Below are 15,838 nucleotides of genomic sequence, written 5' to 3'. Positions count from 1 at the left end.
CCCGTACTTCACAGTCAGCGGGACTCACGATTATCGGAGGCATCTTAAACACTCAGTACACAACGTAAACAAGGAAGAATCAGACTGTAATGGCGTCAGTGCGTAGATTAAGGTACAGGCTTTCATGTAAAAATAAAATTATTGAGATATCTTAGCACGTCTTTTTTAAATTTCCAAACGGTACTTACTTTAAAAAACACGCCACGTTCATAGGAATTCCCTCAGTGAGAGCAGGCGAGAGCACACCTAGAGGGGCAGAGGTTAGTACGCAGCGCGGGATGTATATCTGACAGGCGGCCCCGCCCACCCAGTGCTGTGAGCTGCGGCGAGCTCAGTGGCCCAGTGCTGCGGACCAGCAGTTCGCTCTCGTCACGTGAGGAGCTTAAGCCGTCGGCACACGGACCGTGCAGTCGAACGTTAATGTTCAACTTGCTGCTGAACGCTCAGGAATGATGCGACTTGAGCATACGGTACGTGGGCTCCAACGTGGTATACGCGATCGCAACGCACTCCAGCGTAAAATTCCCACGTTAGCTCTATTAAAACGCACATTTCCGCCATCGTCCACGAAAAGGAAAGTACCATGTTCAATCAATAAGGACAGAGACATATAAAAGTTCCATTACAAACAGTGCGGTACAAATTTGGAATACTTCTCTGCATAAGATAAACATTATCCCTTTCATGGATAAAATTCATTTTTTACAGATTTTTAAAATATTAAGGTGATAACGTTTTCATTTCAGTCTCATTATTATATTTTCACCACCAAAATATTTTTTAAGTTCTCCATTTTTTCACAACAGGAAGTGGGACACATATGTCCCATGAACCAACGCGAGATACTTTTTCTGCTGACTCACTGATTTCGTTATTTTACTTTTTTTTTAGCCATAAACAGGATTTTGTGGAGAATAAAATAACTACAAATTATACATGCATATAATATTTTTATTTGTGTAGAGCCAGTGTAAAAATTATTCATTACATTTCAGTTTTAATGATACATGACCATTACCTACAAAACTTTACATTCCATGAAACTTGGAAAAACATGGTGTGGCACAAAGTGGTACACGACAAGCAGTGCAAACAACTTTTGTTCTCAGAATAAGATTTTCACTCTGCAGTGGAGTGTGCGCTGATATGAAGCTTCATGGCAGATTAAAACTGTGTGCCGGACCGAGACTCGAACTCGGGACCTTTGGCTTCCACGGGCAAGTGCTCTACCAACTGAGCTGCCCAAGCACGACTCACGCCTCATCCCCACAGCGTTACTTCTGTCAGTATCTCGTCTCCTACCTTCCAAACTTTACAGAAGCTCTTCTGCAAACCTTGCAGAACTAGCACTCCTGCCTTTGCAGTGCAGTCCCGATTTTTTCTCAGGTTCAGTACAGTCGTCCCTAGATGGCAGAACCGTGCAGAGCTGGGTAACATATATCCCGACACTCGAACTGGCGTTCAAAGTTAGTGCGACATATATGACCCATCGACCACGAAAGGGTTAATTCATCATTCCCACATTTTAGTAAAAGAAAAAGGAGCAAAATATCTTTATACAAGAAGCGCAAGCTGTCCTGTAGATTAAGCCAATCGAACAGTCACCCCTCAAAAAAAGGTGAACTTATATTTACATAACATCAAATATTATAGTATATACCTACATTAAACTAACAATACAGTATCAGAACCTAATAAAAACGCGAATGTTAGGAAATAAAATTTACTAATGTCAAGACGCGAACCTCTCCCCAAACTACCAAATCAATATAAGACAGTGATGCTACTCATTACGCTTTTTTTTTCTTTTATTGTTCGATATAGTTCGTTGCGTTTGGTCGGGGCGGACGTCACAAGACATCCGTTCAAATTGATCGTTGGTTCCTTGACTCAGTTTTTTTTTTTTTTTTTTTTTATTACAGAGAGCACGCAGCCCTCTGACCGAACACACTGAGCTACCGTGCCGGCTTATGCTAAACCATCAACACACAGTGTAAGTAATCAAAGTATGTTACCATTTCAGAAAACATTATGGTACATATGTTACTAAATGAAATTTAATTGTAACAAATTGTACCAAGAACAATGCGTTTTAGTGGATCTTCCGTGTGTCGCTGGCTTCAAATAGCCTACTCTCATAATACGCAAGTTACAATAATTCTTTTGCCATGAATATGATGTTTTTCGTTATTTTATTGGAACGGATCACACAGTTAACAACGGGTTTTCGAGTGATCCTGAATTTGCTGGTGCTCAGAAACAGCATATATACATATAAGTTTGAAATGAATGCCAATATGGCACATCACAACTCTGTACTGAAGGGAGACGGCGTGAGTGTGATGTAGGTGACGCTGTGCCATCTCATTGGTCAACGCTTAGACGAACGCTCAGAATATCTGACATGCCAGATATTACTCTGCACGTTCGGAAAGACTCCCGAATGTGCTATTCCACGCTATGACGTCAGAAACCCGGCACGCTCAACGCTCAACGTTCGGATGCACGGTCCGTGTGCCGACGGCTATAGCCTGCCGGCTGGTCCAAGCAAACCCGTGGGCGGGCAGTGCTGTGTTGTGGGCTGCCGTGCAGGGCTCTGCCCAACAGCCCCAACCTCACTCCTTCCGACTTCCATCTGTCTGCCCAATCAAGTATTCACTCTGCGGGAAGCAGAATGTGGATGATGGGGCGCCTATTGATGCAGGAAGATGTTGGTTTCGAAGTTGGCTTCGTAAGGTGGCGCGAGGCCGTCGCATTGAACGTAGATTATGTTGAAAAACAGCGTTTGGATCCAAAAGAGTCGAAAGTAATGCGCTGTATTGTAATTCTAAATAAAACCAACCTGCTTCCAGAAAAATAGTGTTGCGTAAGTTATAACAGGGTCACTCCGAAAGAAATGCACACTATTTTTGTAATAATGCAGTTTTCATGCTGCATGTGTGAAAGTTTTACAGTGTGTAGATACATCCTTCCCGCTTGTTTTCAAACTTAGTTCAACCTGTTCCCGTGAGTGGCGCCGTCACAGCATGTCTTCAAGATGGCTGCTACACTTGACGTTCGTCAGAGGCAACGTGATGTCATAGAATTCCTGTGCTGTGAAAATGAAACAGTGACAAACATCCACAAGATGTTGAAAAAGGTGTATGGAGATGCTGCTGTCGATCGCAGTACAGTTAGTCGGTGGGAAAGCAGATTAGGTGATGAAAGCGGGTGCGGCAATATTGAGGATTGTCCTCGTAGCGGCAGGCCTCGTACTGCACACACTCCAGACAATGTGCAGAGAGTTAACGAATTGGTGCCTGCTGATAGGCGCATCACAGTGGACGAATTGTCACGCTACGTTGGGGTAGGGGAAGGAAGTGTTTGCAGAATACTGAAAGTGTTGGCGTTAAAAAACGGTTGTGCCAGGTGAGTTCACAGGATGTTGACAGTGGCTCACAAAGAAACAAGAAAAACGGTATGCAGCGAACTTTTGGAACAGTACGAGAATGGTGGAGATGAATTTCTTGGAAGAATTGTGACAGGTGATGAAGCATCATTTCTCACCAGAGACGAAGAGGCAATCAATGGAGTGGCATCATGCAAATTCACTCAAGAAAAAAAAATTCAAAACCACACCTCCTGCTGGAAAAGATATAGCTACGGTGTTTTTCGATTCGGAACGACAGTGGCTTGTGGACATCATGTCAAGTGGAACCACCATAAATTCTGATGCATATGTGACGACACTGAAGAAACTTCAGGCTCGACTGAATCGTGTTCGACCACATCGGCAAAAGCAGGATATTTTGCTGTTGCACGACAATGCACGGCTGCATGTCAGTCAAAAAACCATCGAAGCGATCACAAAACTCGGATACACAACACTGAAACAACCACCTTACAGTCCTGACCTGGCTCCATGTGACTATCATCTCTTTGGGAAACTGAAAGACTCTCTTCGTGAAACAAGGTTTGAAGATGATGACTCCCTTGTGCTCGCTGCCAAACAGTGGCTGGAACAGGTTGGTCCAGAATTTTACCGTGCGGGTATATAGGTGCTGGTTCCAAAATGGTGTAAAGCAATTGAGGGGGATGGAAATTATGTGGAGAAATGAAAATATTGTTCCTAAAGGATGTATCTACACATTGTAAAACTTTCAAACATGTAGAATAAAAGATGGATTTAAAAAAATAGTGTCCATTTCTTTTGGAGTGACCCTCGTACAACACCCCTCTTAGATAAACTGATTTTTCAGGATAGAAAATGATGGCTTCTTGTTGATTAGCTTACAAAGGATAAAAAAGCAATCGATGACCATTACTCAAGTCTCTGAAGCAACTGTCTGAAAAAAGAATAGAAGCCAGGATTGTTAAAGAAGGAATGCATCTCATTACAGAGCTGTAATTGGATGGTGGTGCAAATCCATATTAACTGCGAGGATGGTCGTATTTTAAGTCGGAATGCAGGACGATGGGTTGCCTAACTCGGCTGTCGAGGAATCGGTTCAGCTCGGGTGGAAATATATTTTTTTCACCAAGATTCTCGGACGATTGATGAAAGCGGCCAATCGAATGCGTCCACTGATCCCGGACAGTAGAGTCTGTCTCAGCGGAACAAAAGGCGGCGTGTTTGGCTGCACCAGCGCGTGGTCGCCGGCCAACCAGGCGGTCGCGAGCAGGTCGCCGTGTCAGCGCCCGCGCTGGCCAGAGGATGGCGTCAGGTGTATCTGCCGCAGTCAGCAGCTCTGGCAGTGGGTCAGGTGCGAGGCGCGCTGGAGCGCAAGTTTTGCACCTAAGGCCCGTAAGACCCGCTTGAGACGCCCAGATATTGAAGGTGGTCTCCTCGTGATGACTGCGGCTCGAGCCCCAGAATCATCGAGTGTAGCAACGGTACGTAGACCAGCGTCTAGTAAACATAGCGAATTCATGTGAACGAAGCTTTCTGGCCCAAACCGGACCGTCGGCTGACGTGAGGCATACTTCGGCGTGTATATATGGTAGATTTGCCCTGTTTTTTGTGACCAGTGGCCCGCATTCAGTCAGTCAGGGAACCAAGGCAGCGTAGCATCAGGCAATGGCATGAGGTAATCCAGCTCACCACTCAACAGATGCGTGTTTTCACCATGGGGTCTCAGCAACATTCTGATCCTCGAAACAGAACTTCACAGTTGGTGAAATCTCCTCAGAGGGCAGTTTCTCCAATAGGGGTGGCAAAACTGCGCTATTTCAATATGCAAGGTAGATGCAGCCGTAAGTACCGGATTCCATATGTCTCCATACATACATACCGAACGAGGTACTGATAAAATACTAGATTAGCATTCACGAGAGCAGTTGTTCATATCGCCCTCCGACCCTGCAGACTTATGGTTTCCGCAGTATCGCTAAATTGCTTAAGGCAAATGCATGGATGGTTCAATTGAAAAGGATATTGGCGATTTCCCTATCCTTTCCTTCCTTTCCCCAATCTCACCATGCCATCTGATGACCTTATCTTCGACGGTACGTTAAATCTTAATCTACCTTCCTTATTCCATTCCATTGTGGCAGCGTGCTACAGTAGCTGGTTTCGATTTATTTCAGAATACACACAATCCTGATTGCAAAAGTATTTAATGTCAAAGAATCATGTCATTAACATTAAATAATTCTGCAACGAAAACAGTTTTTATTCTGAAATTTTCCTTCCTTCTTCTTTCCCACAACCAAAGAAAACGTTTTTTATAATTCGATGGAGAGCTCACACCAGCTGTAGATAAGTGTTAGAAAAAACTGCCAATGTCGCACTTAAAGAGTCATAGTTCTTTAATGGAAAATGTTAGATAAAGTCATTTACCTGGAAGTGTACATCGAAAAACTGGAGCCGGCCGGTGTGGCCTAGCGTTTCTAGGCACTTAAGTTTGGAACCATGCGACCGCTATGGTCGCAGGTTAGAACCCTGCCCCGGGCATGGATGTGTGTAATGTCCTTAGGTTAGTTAGGTTTAAGTAGTTCTAAGTTCTACGGGACTGGTGACCTCAGATGTTAAGTCCCATAGTGCTCATAGCCATTTTGAAAAACTGGACACTTTGACCTAAAACACAAGTGGGCTTTCTCTGCCAAGCAAGGCAGTGTGCACGGTTAATGCGATTTGCACATACTGTGGAAGTACAATAAATAAATATTTCCCGGAGTGACCTGCTCGCTGCGAGATCCGGTCTCAATGGAGCAGGCTGCGAACTCGTGTGTGATGCATCGCATCGTGGCCTGAATCCTCGCCTTCAGAATTGTCTTAGTGGGTCCTCAGCTGCCCCAAAATGCAAACCCTCTTTGGTTACACCTGTGGCCAAACACTGTGCACGTTTCTGTTATCAGTCAGTCATCAGTACTACCATGTTTTGGGTCCTTCGATATTTTAGCATGAAACCTCAGTACGTTTTAACTACTGAACTATGAAGATTGGAACTTTAACAGCGGCAAGTATTAAGTTTCGACTGATAAGGAATACATAAATACGGGATTTACTATCTCCAAACAATTACTGGTCATTTTGGAACGAAACTGAGACAATTTCAGCTGAACCTGTCCGTCAGTTTGCAGGGAAATGCCCTGGTACATACATGACTGATTTTTTCAACTGACGGAACTGCCAAGTAATGTACTATCCACCGTATTCCATAGATATAATCCCTTCTTAAGATGGAAGCAATTCGTGGTGTTCGATTCAGAACTGTTACAGAGAGACATTCGTTGGGCAATAGACCGCTCCATTCCAACTATCAGCACATCTGGTGCTGCTATTCCTGTTGTTATGGTCATAGTTAATTTTTCCAAATAGTGATTTAGCCTAATTTATAGGCTGCCAAGTAGTTCTTCTTTCACTAAGAATCCAATCACAATTAAATCTTCATATATAGAGAAAAAACCTTAAAGGCTTTGATACCAGACAGATGAAACCTATTCAAAGATTTGTCACTATTTCGCGGTTGCAACAGTTAACTAAAAAAAGTAGTAAATATAGAAATTTTGGGATACCTCGATGAAATGAAAGATATCAGGCTACTAAAACAAACATTCCTATAGTTCTCGAAAAGGAAGCCAACGATAGTACAAATAACAGAAATAAAAAACCAAATGGAAAGAAATAACGTCAAGGTATCACATACAACAGATAGAAACTATTTTAGTAGCAACATCTTCAATTTAGGTTCCCAAGGGAGGAACAACGAAGGCACAACATCCACAAAAAAAGGAAAACGTCAACATGGGCGAAGCCAACAATATCATGAATCACAAAGTAAGAAACTAAATGGAAAAAATATCATAAATGTATCAGAGTGAGCAAAGAAAAATTGTTTTAGAAATAAGATCCGCATATTGGAAGGCTAACAAGGAAGGAAAAGCGAAGAACAACGTCCACACAGAGATGAAAATGTCTGCTTGGAGGAGAAGATTACGGAGCACTCTCAATGAAGAAACAAAAGTTATTAAGTTGTTATGTGATCCCACTTGATCATTGTGGAAATAATAAAACAAATGAAGACATTCCTAAACTTTGACATTTTAGTCAGACTGATCACTTTCTAACTGTCTCTGATACTTTTTTTCTCATAGTAACTTTTACGTTCTTGTATGAATAACTTCAAGTGTTTCGGATAATCTCTTTTACATTAGTATACGGTGTTTACAGGTACACTAATTGTCACTGAGAGACAATACACCTTCCTGAGAGATTACTAGACCACAATCGTTATTGTTATTTAACAGACAACACACAAATGTGAGTGATGTTACCCACAGCTATGTGTTTCGGGAGTCAAGCTTCCTTCATCTGGCTAGCTGCGTTCAGTCTTTCAAACACATACATTTAAAGCACAAAGCAGCCATGAAATAAAATAAAATACAGATATTTGAACATAAAATCCTCGTCTTACTTAAAAATCTGTAGCAGCCAAACATGTATACAAGACAGGAAACAACCTAAAAGACATTGAAGAGGCTCTGGAAGTGGTGCACGAAGGGAAGAAAGGATTCACGGAGAAAGATTTGATAATGTACTTAATGCACAAACGGGAGAGAGCGATAACGGACTCCTCAACGAGGTCATAGATTTTTTTTTTTTAATTTGACAGTAACAGATATACATGAGCAGTTTGCCAAGAGAACTATTGGAAAGCTTTTTTCCCATGTCCCCTATGATATCTCTGGAACAATGAAAAGGTTCGTGACTCGCTGCAGTCATTTGAAACCGTCTACTTGTTCACAGAAGAGGCCAGTATATGGGAAGGCTGCTGGTGTGACGTTTAGTAGATCCGATCGGTGTTACCACTACAGAAAAACAGCATTTGGATGAACGGCCAGTCGTATGATGAAGAAAAGCAGAGATTAAAATGTTGCCAACTCCAAAGCAAGACATGGACTTCTTTTATTGTATTTCGTGACTAGTTTGTGCTTTGAGTGCGTGTCTTTAGAGGGTTGAACGCAAGCAGCCAGATGATGGGACGTAGACTCAAAAAATGCGTGTCTGTGGAAAACATTCCTCACATTAGTGTGTTATATGCTAACGATAACTATTGTACTCACAACCGCTACCCCCAAACCTTCATGTGGATAATATTCTACTAAAATGTTGCTTGTTGATCAGTTGATGACAGTTTGATGTTGTTGAAGCTAGTTTGTTAATATACGTGATTCTATCAGGAAACAAACTTTTTAACAAATACATGAAAGGTACTGTAGTGTACTATCAGATGAATAAATGTCATTAAGTACATTATTTGTGACAGTAATCCGGAATAAATGACAGACATATTTCAACACATATTGATGTGATTCAATTTTGGTCACTACACGGTCTACATTTCCGGTTTAGAATTTCTGAATGGATTTCCCTGATACTATTTCACGTCATTCCATTTTACATGGTTTATCACCATTGATTTTCTCATAGTACGTGACTCAATTTTATTTAGTTAATCAGTTGAATTGTTTATTTTTATTTTAACATAAGATATTTACATACATTTTTTGTGAAAAACTGATAATGAAGATAAGCGGAGGAGTGACTCACCGATGCATATGCGTGGCCCTTGGCCAAAAGGCAGATAGCTATAGGGATGCCTGGATGCCTTCTGCTCCACGGAAAAGTGCTCCGGGTCGAATTCCTTGGGGTTTCGAAAGTACTTCCTGTCATAATGGAGTCCCATGACTGGAATAATCACCTTAGTTCCTTTCTCCAAGAGACAGTCATATTCTGGCAGCTTGTAATCCTGCACCACCTCGCGATTCAGAACTGTACCGGGTGGATACATACGAGGGGTTTCTGAAAAAAAAAAAACAAAAAAAAAACGGGGGCAGATGTTAACGGAAGTGTTTTAATAAGTATTCTACTGTGGCGCTCTGTGTGAAGTTTTAATTCTCTCCTTATCGATCATAGTTAATTTGCAATCTAAAAGTAAGTCAAAGAAAATGTATGAACGTAATGGTCCTAATAGAGCAAAAGAAGATATGTCATTCACTAATTCCTAAGCTACCTGGTCTATGGCCAGCATGCTCATACAGGCGTTTGCATCGGTATGAACAGCAATGTAGATAACAGAGTAGAATTTTCTGATCGTCTCAATGTCCGAATTATTCTTTCTGAAAAAAAGAAAAACCAACACCAACCGTGTTGGTTCTCACGTCCACATCACTAGCGTATGATGGGTAAATAGGGTGAATATATGTGAAACAATGGTACCGATAAAATATATGAACAGGACGAATGTGTGATAGTCCTAGGTGATTAGGGCCCTATTACATGAAAGAGAATATAACGTAAGGTTACAGGAGAATAGAATACTACTCATCACCAGTTTTCAGCGAGTTTGTAATGGATGTGAAATGAGTTATGCTTGTGAGAGGAACTAAAACTGGTGCTCCTCATAACATATCTACATGGACTTTGACCTTGTTCTGTTAGCATCTACTGCATCTATACAGTATCGATGCCGGGAGTTTTTAAATCAGAAATAGTTTATCTGTATACCGAAATAGACTCAGCTATTTCTAAGATACATAGTGACGCCTGCGTTTGCATAATTAATAAAAAAGCGGTGTATAAAATTCCATAACAGATTTTACAGTAATTATATCAAATAATTGAGATCCAAAATGTTGTGGTTAATTCTTAAGGAGCTGTTAAAGAAGACCTTGCTGTCCTCAGTGGCTGATAACATGACTGCAATACAGTTTTGAATAAATGAACGAATAAATTATATATATGGTTTAGGGGACTGATGACTTCAGATGTTAAGTCCCATAGTGCTTAGAGCCATTTGAACCATTTGTGTGTGTGTGTGCGTGCGTGTGTGTGTGTGTGTGTGTGTGTGTGTGTGTGTAATTTGCGTTATTACAGAATCTGGTAATAGTAATTAGGGATGGACCAGGAGTCTTCTTGGTTCTATAACGACAGAGGCATTGTTTCTAAGGGTGCCACAGGACGTTCTTTCAAGATAGGATTTGTGTAGTTTTGGCTTCTTTATTTCTGAGAATATTTATGTTTTTATCTGTTCCACAATTTTTCATAGGTCCTATGAATTGCCTTGATTTTTGCCTGCGGTGTAGACAGTTTATATTGTAAATATTACATGTTCATTAAAGTATGAAGAAACACTATTGTACGCAGATATCATTAAATAACAATTTTATAACGGATGATGTCATAATAATGAAACAAATATGTGTTTGACCTAGTGTTTAGTAATTAGTGTTCTCTTCATGGCTTTTAATTTGTGCAAGACCACACTTTCATTATTAAGATGTATGAACAAACGAATCAAAACCGTCCATCGTACCGTTTACCACCTTTTCCATGTATGGCATCTTGGTCATTATATCATCATACGTCACATCACCGTTGGTCTTTCTCATTACGTCATCAACTTCTTCTTGCAGTTTCTTCTGGATATCTGGATGTCTAAAGAGCTCGTACTGGCAGAAGCTTACGGTGGTGGAAGAGGTCTCGAACCCCCCGAGGAAGAACACCCACGCCTGTGCTGCCATCTCCTTGGTCGTCAGAGTCTTATTTCCATCTGCCAGGAATAAAATATGTTCGTAAACATGCTGTTACTTACTCTATCAAGCAAATCAGCTTAATGTTACGAACTATCACAGTAGCTTTGGGAAAATGGCTTCTAAGATTTCCCCAAACTTTATCTTAATTTGGAAAATGTGCCCTTAAAAACGCAGTTACATTATCAAGAGCTGTAATAGTCACAATAATTATATAAAACGTGCCTGTAACTGCAATATCTTATACAGAGTCCTAGTTTCACGATAATGCTCTTAATTGTGTAGTTTTAATTTGACAACTAAAGTAAATTCAACTTTGATAGTTCAAGTGTAATGAAGATAAAACTACAAGAGCCATAATTTGCAGTAATATACTCTTGAATGCCTTGGCAAAAGTAATTCTCCTCTCTGTTGCTATTTCATGTATGTTCTCTGTAGGAGTTTTAAATTGTAGTGATCATTCTAATAATACATAGAAGCTAATTTTTATAGTGAGGAAAGATGTTTCGTACTGACACAATACTTGCATCTACATTTGCGAGTACATCTACGCTCCACCTCATGGTGTGTGACAGAGGATACTGGCTGTAGCAGCGTCACCGCTCCCGTTCCCTGTTCGAGTTGCGGATGGTTCAAGGGAAGAACAATTGATGGTAACCCACTTAGTGGGCTCGAAACTCCAATTTTATCTTCATGGCCTTTTCGCGAGATATACATGGGAGGGAGCAATATATTGGTTGGTTCTTCTAGTAATGTAAATTCTCAGATCTTTAGTTCAGTGCAGAGTACGGCTCTCTCAGCGTCTGCCTCTGGAGGTGGCCGAACAAACCCGTGACACTTCCGCACTTACTAAATGAACCTGTAACAAAACGTGCTGCTCTTCTTTGGATATTCTCTATTTCCTCTATAGTTCTATATGGTATTGATGACATACTGATGAGCAAAATTCAAGGAAGCTATTTCTTTTTTTCGTGTCTTGGTCTTTTGTAAAGTAGTTACGTTAACGACAATACTGATGTCCTATTGGTTAAATCATAAAATGAATAACTGTCCTACTGGGGCTGCCAAAACATTTTAATTGTAACAGAGTCACAACAAGAACTTGTAGAGATGCGTTGTACTACTCCCTGCCTGAATTATAGTTACTGGCGCTACATCTTTTAGGAGAAGAATAGCAAATTGAAGTATTGTTCAAATAAACAGTGAAAATATCAATGCTAAAGTGATTCGGAAATGGACATTATCTATTACGTTCTTTGGAATTACGATATTCTTTGAAGTTACAAATGTATTTCTCATACCATCAATAGTTAGACCAACTCGTTACTTAAATAAACTTCATTTTGAATTTGGATGTTGCAAGTGGGTACACTGAAAATCGGTGTGTCATGGTGGTTGATATGTGTCTATATATATTTGAGCCCATTGACATTTTAACTTAACTTCATAGTATAAGCATGTAATTAGTTGAACTGTGTGTTTGATTGGGTTGCATAATTACCTTAAAACAACAAATTTTTCATAACTACTGCATTTACATTATGTCATGTTAAAAGATCTGATTTAAACTCAAACATAAGAAACGATACCAAACATGATAAAGATAAAGACAGAACCTATGCCAACATGTAGAACATCTGCATTTAAAAAAAGCAGAGAAGTATATGAAGGAAGCAACACTCTAAGTAGAATAAAATGTTGGGGAAAAAAATAGCAATATCGCCTACTGATAGATCTCGCGTGCCATAATTAATAATGAAGAGGTATTATAATGGAGATTTCTGTTGTGTCTAGACAAGACAGCCTAGACACAATGAGAGGAAGCCGAAAGGCACGCGCTACACTCACGCAGATGGGCGTGAGGTCTGAAACAGGATCCGTAATGAATGCTATAAAGAAAAGTACGTAGCTTCTGGAATACTTAACTTTAATCCATCCTTGGTACATCGCTATTGACGATATAAGTGAGACTCTTTAGATACATGCAATGTTACTAATGGCGCCTTGCTAGGTCGTAGCCATTGACTTAGCTGAAGGCTATTCTAACTATTGGCTCGGCTAATGAGCAATGCTTCGTCAGTGTAGTCGCTAGCTACGTCGTCCGTACAACTGGGGCGAGTGCTATTCCGTATCTCGAGACCTGCCTTGTGGTGGCGCTCGGTCTGCGATCACACAGTGGCGACACGCGGGTCCGACATGTACTAATGGACCGCGGCCGATTTAAAACTACCACCTAGCAAGTGTGGTGTCTGGCGGTGACACCACAATTTCGAGATGGATTTCTGCATCCAACTATTCATTCCTACTAAAACGATTGAAGGTATATCGATAATAATACAACCAACAATATGAAGACATTCTACTTATGCTTGAGTTACAGGTCGATCATTAAAACTCATAAGCTGTTACTCCCCAAAATTAGTGCCACTTTTCTGAAAGCGATATACAGTAAAATTCATTCAACTGAAAATTTCTGAACTGGGTGCGAAAATATTCACAGCTGAAGAAATGGGGTATCTTGGTAATCAACAATATTAATTGACATATCATCAAATGACAATCTTCTTGTAAATGATGAGGATGTGAGCAGAATAACGGTGTCTTGCTACAAACGTATTTAAGGTTTACAGCCTACAAAAGGTTCTAAATTTACATTTAAATATTTTTATAAAATCGTATATATTGAGAACCATGACTTACGTTCAGCACCCTTCTTCCCTGTGATTGAGAAGCTGTCATCAACATATCCATTGTTCCTCAACTGAATCATCAACTGCATGAAGTCCTTCCTAATGATGCCTGTCTTCTCTCGGTGTTTGACTGTGTCGTCAACAACGCACGTGAAATACTCTGTGATATCCTTCGGTGTGAAGGGTAAAGGCAGCAGGGTGCGCAGCTTGGGATTAGAGAATCCCAGAGACAGAGTCAGGTAAGAGCGCAGGGATGTCTGGAAGAAGCGCCGCCCCCACTGCCGAAACTCCGCCTCGGGATTGTGCTGACTGTCAACGTCGATGGCAAAGGCGCAGGAAGCGATGACGTCAGTGGAGTAGCGGGTGATCAGCTCTCGGACTTCCACATCTCTGCCCGAGGGTATGACGTCAGCGAGAATGCGTGCACAGTCGCGCACTATGCCGAACATGGCGCGCATTTTTCCCGACGTGAACGTGGGCGTCAGCTTCTGGCGCAGAGGTTTCCACTTGGTTCCTCCGAGGAAGAAGAGGTGTGCCGACAAGTGGTCTGTCTCCTCATCTACATAGATGCCCCAGGCAGGAAAGTAGTTGAAATCCCTCACCATGATCATTTTGATCAGTTCTGGATCCCGCACAACGAGAAGAGGATTGTTTAATGAGTAAATACCGACGACTGCTTTGCCTTCTGTTTCAAAATACACGTCTTTCATATCCTCGCCTGGGCTTTTCCTCATTAGTATTGCGTTCCAGCCATTTCCCAGTGGGAAAGACGGCTCCAGATATGGCAGACCTTTCTTCTTCCAGTAGGTGTAATTGATTTTAAACGTTACATACATTATCATGAAAAGCGTTGACAGGACAGCCAACATCTCAGTCGCCCATGAATCGAAGTAGAGGGCCATCTTGATTCCTAGGCGAGAAAAACAGGGAACAGAGCATTAGTGTGGTAACTTATAACTAGTTACAAGCTTTGCTGCTTTGTTGAAGCCCTTGACTACCACAATGTAGTAACAACAGTAAAGCTGATTGGAGCATACTAACAGATGGACAAGCGGTAGACAAGAGTTGTAGAAGATATGTGAATCCACTGTAAATGTTGTGTTACAAACATCCAAACGGAAATACTAAACTGATTCTCTCTTCTATTGCACCTAATTCAACTTGGATAAAATGAACTGTTCTAATACTAGTTGAATGATAGGTGCTCAAGACAATTTGTTGAGGAGATACACTCATATGATGATACAGTAGGTGATGCAGATCCAGTGTGCTATTTTCAGTCTTTATTGTGGAAAGAAATCTGTAGGGAAATAATAGAAAATGTTACGCAGGTGCACATGCCACATGAGACAGAACACAGTATTAGAAACAGTGCCAATTCTTCAGCAAAAGTCCTCCGAAGTGGTTGTTTGTACATCGCTCAACATAAATTTCAGATGTTCATATTATTTACCGCTATTTATGTTTCAGCAGTGTTTATTTCGACTATCGTCCATAAATATTGTGTGGTGATGTCTGATATCTGCTACACCTTAAAGTGGGAGCAGTTTGTCCTATCAAGGAAGGGGAATCAAACATTTTAAATAATGGAAAAAAATCCATTTACTTATATAACTATATCAAGAACTCGCAAAGACCAGAGAGACTTCAGTACTTTTTGAAATTGTTAAGCTGTAGCTGGCGCCGCGCGGCAGGTGACCAATTTAACCCTGAACACCAGCAGCTACTTGTTACTTGCTATTTATCGTTTCTAGAGGGTTCTTGAAATATCTTATGCTTCTATTTCTGGAATACTGGTGCTTGTAAAAAAAAAATGTTCAAATTTGTGTGAAATCTTTTGGGACTTGACTGCTAAGGTCATCAGTCATTAAGCTTACACACTACTTAACCTAAATTATCCTAATGACAAACACACACACCCGAGGGAGGACTCGAACCTCCGCCGGGACCAGCCGCACAGTCCATGACAGCAGCGCCTCAGACCGCTCTTCGAATCCGCGCGGCGGTGTTTGTATAAATGGCTACACCCCTTGCCTGGAAATCCGATTCTTTTCTGACTGTATATTGCTCTAAGTAATAAATGTGCTTTCAGTGCTAAGTGTTGTAGTTCACTACCGACCGTCCTTTCTGACTTG

At 41.1% G+C, this 15,838-nt stretch overlaps 2 protein-coding genes across 2 annotated transcripts in view; both read right to left on the bottom strand.

Moving 5' to 3' along the window:
• The window catches only part of LOC124616205 (cytochrome P450 6k1-like), a 29,697-nt gene extending 20,424 nt beyond the window's left edge, over window positions 1-9,273 (bottom strand). The window contains exon 1 of the mRNA XM_047144509.1: window positions 9,032-9,273. Coding sequence (XP_047000465.1) covers window positions 9,032-9,272 — 241 coding nt within the window. The 5' untranslated portion in view covers window position 9,273. The remainder of the gene's footprint in view (window positions 1-9,031) is intronic.
• Window positions 9,274-9,514: 241 nt separating this feature from the next.
• LOC124616348 (cytochrome P450 6k1-like) lies at window positions 9,515-15,495 on the bottom strand. Its single transcript, XM_047144657.1, has 4 exons — window positions 15,358-15,495; window positions 13,714-14,613; window positions 10,797-11,033; window positions 9,515-9,600 (listed from the first exon to the last, which is right to left on the bottom strand). The coding sequence occupies exons 2-4, from the start codon at window positions 14,603-14,605 to the stop codon at window positions 9,515-9,517; spliced, it is 1,215 nt and encodes a 404-aa protein (XP_047000613.1). The 5' UTR covers window positions 14,606-14,613; window positions 15,358-15,495.
• Between the last annotated feature and the right edge of the window lie 343 nt (window positions 15,496-15,838).

Source organism: Schistocerca americana, chromosome 5 (genome assembly GCF_021461395.2).
Source record: "Schistocerca americana isolate TAMUIC-IGC-003095 chromosome 5, iqSchAmer2.1, whole genome shotgun sequence".
Taxonomy (NCBI): Eukaryota; Metazoa; Arthropoda; class Insecta; order Orthoptera; family Acrididae; genus Schistocerca; species Schistocerca americana.
The sequence above is the reverse complement of the archived record's forward strand: the minus strand, read 5'-3'. Positions and strand labels throughout refer to the sequence as shown.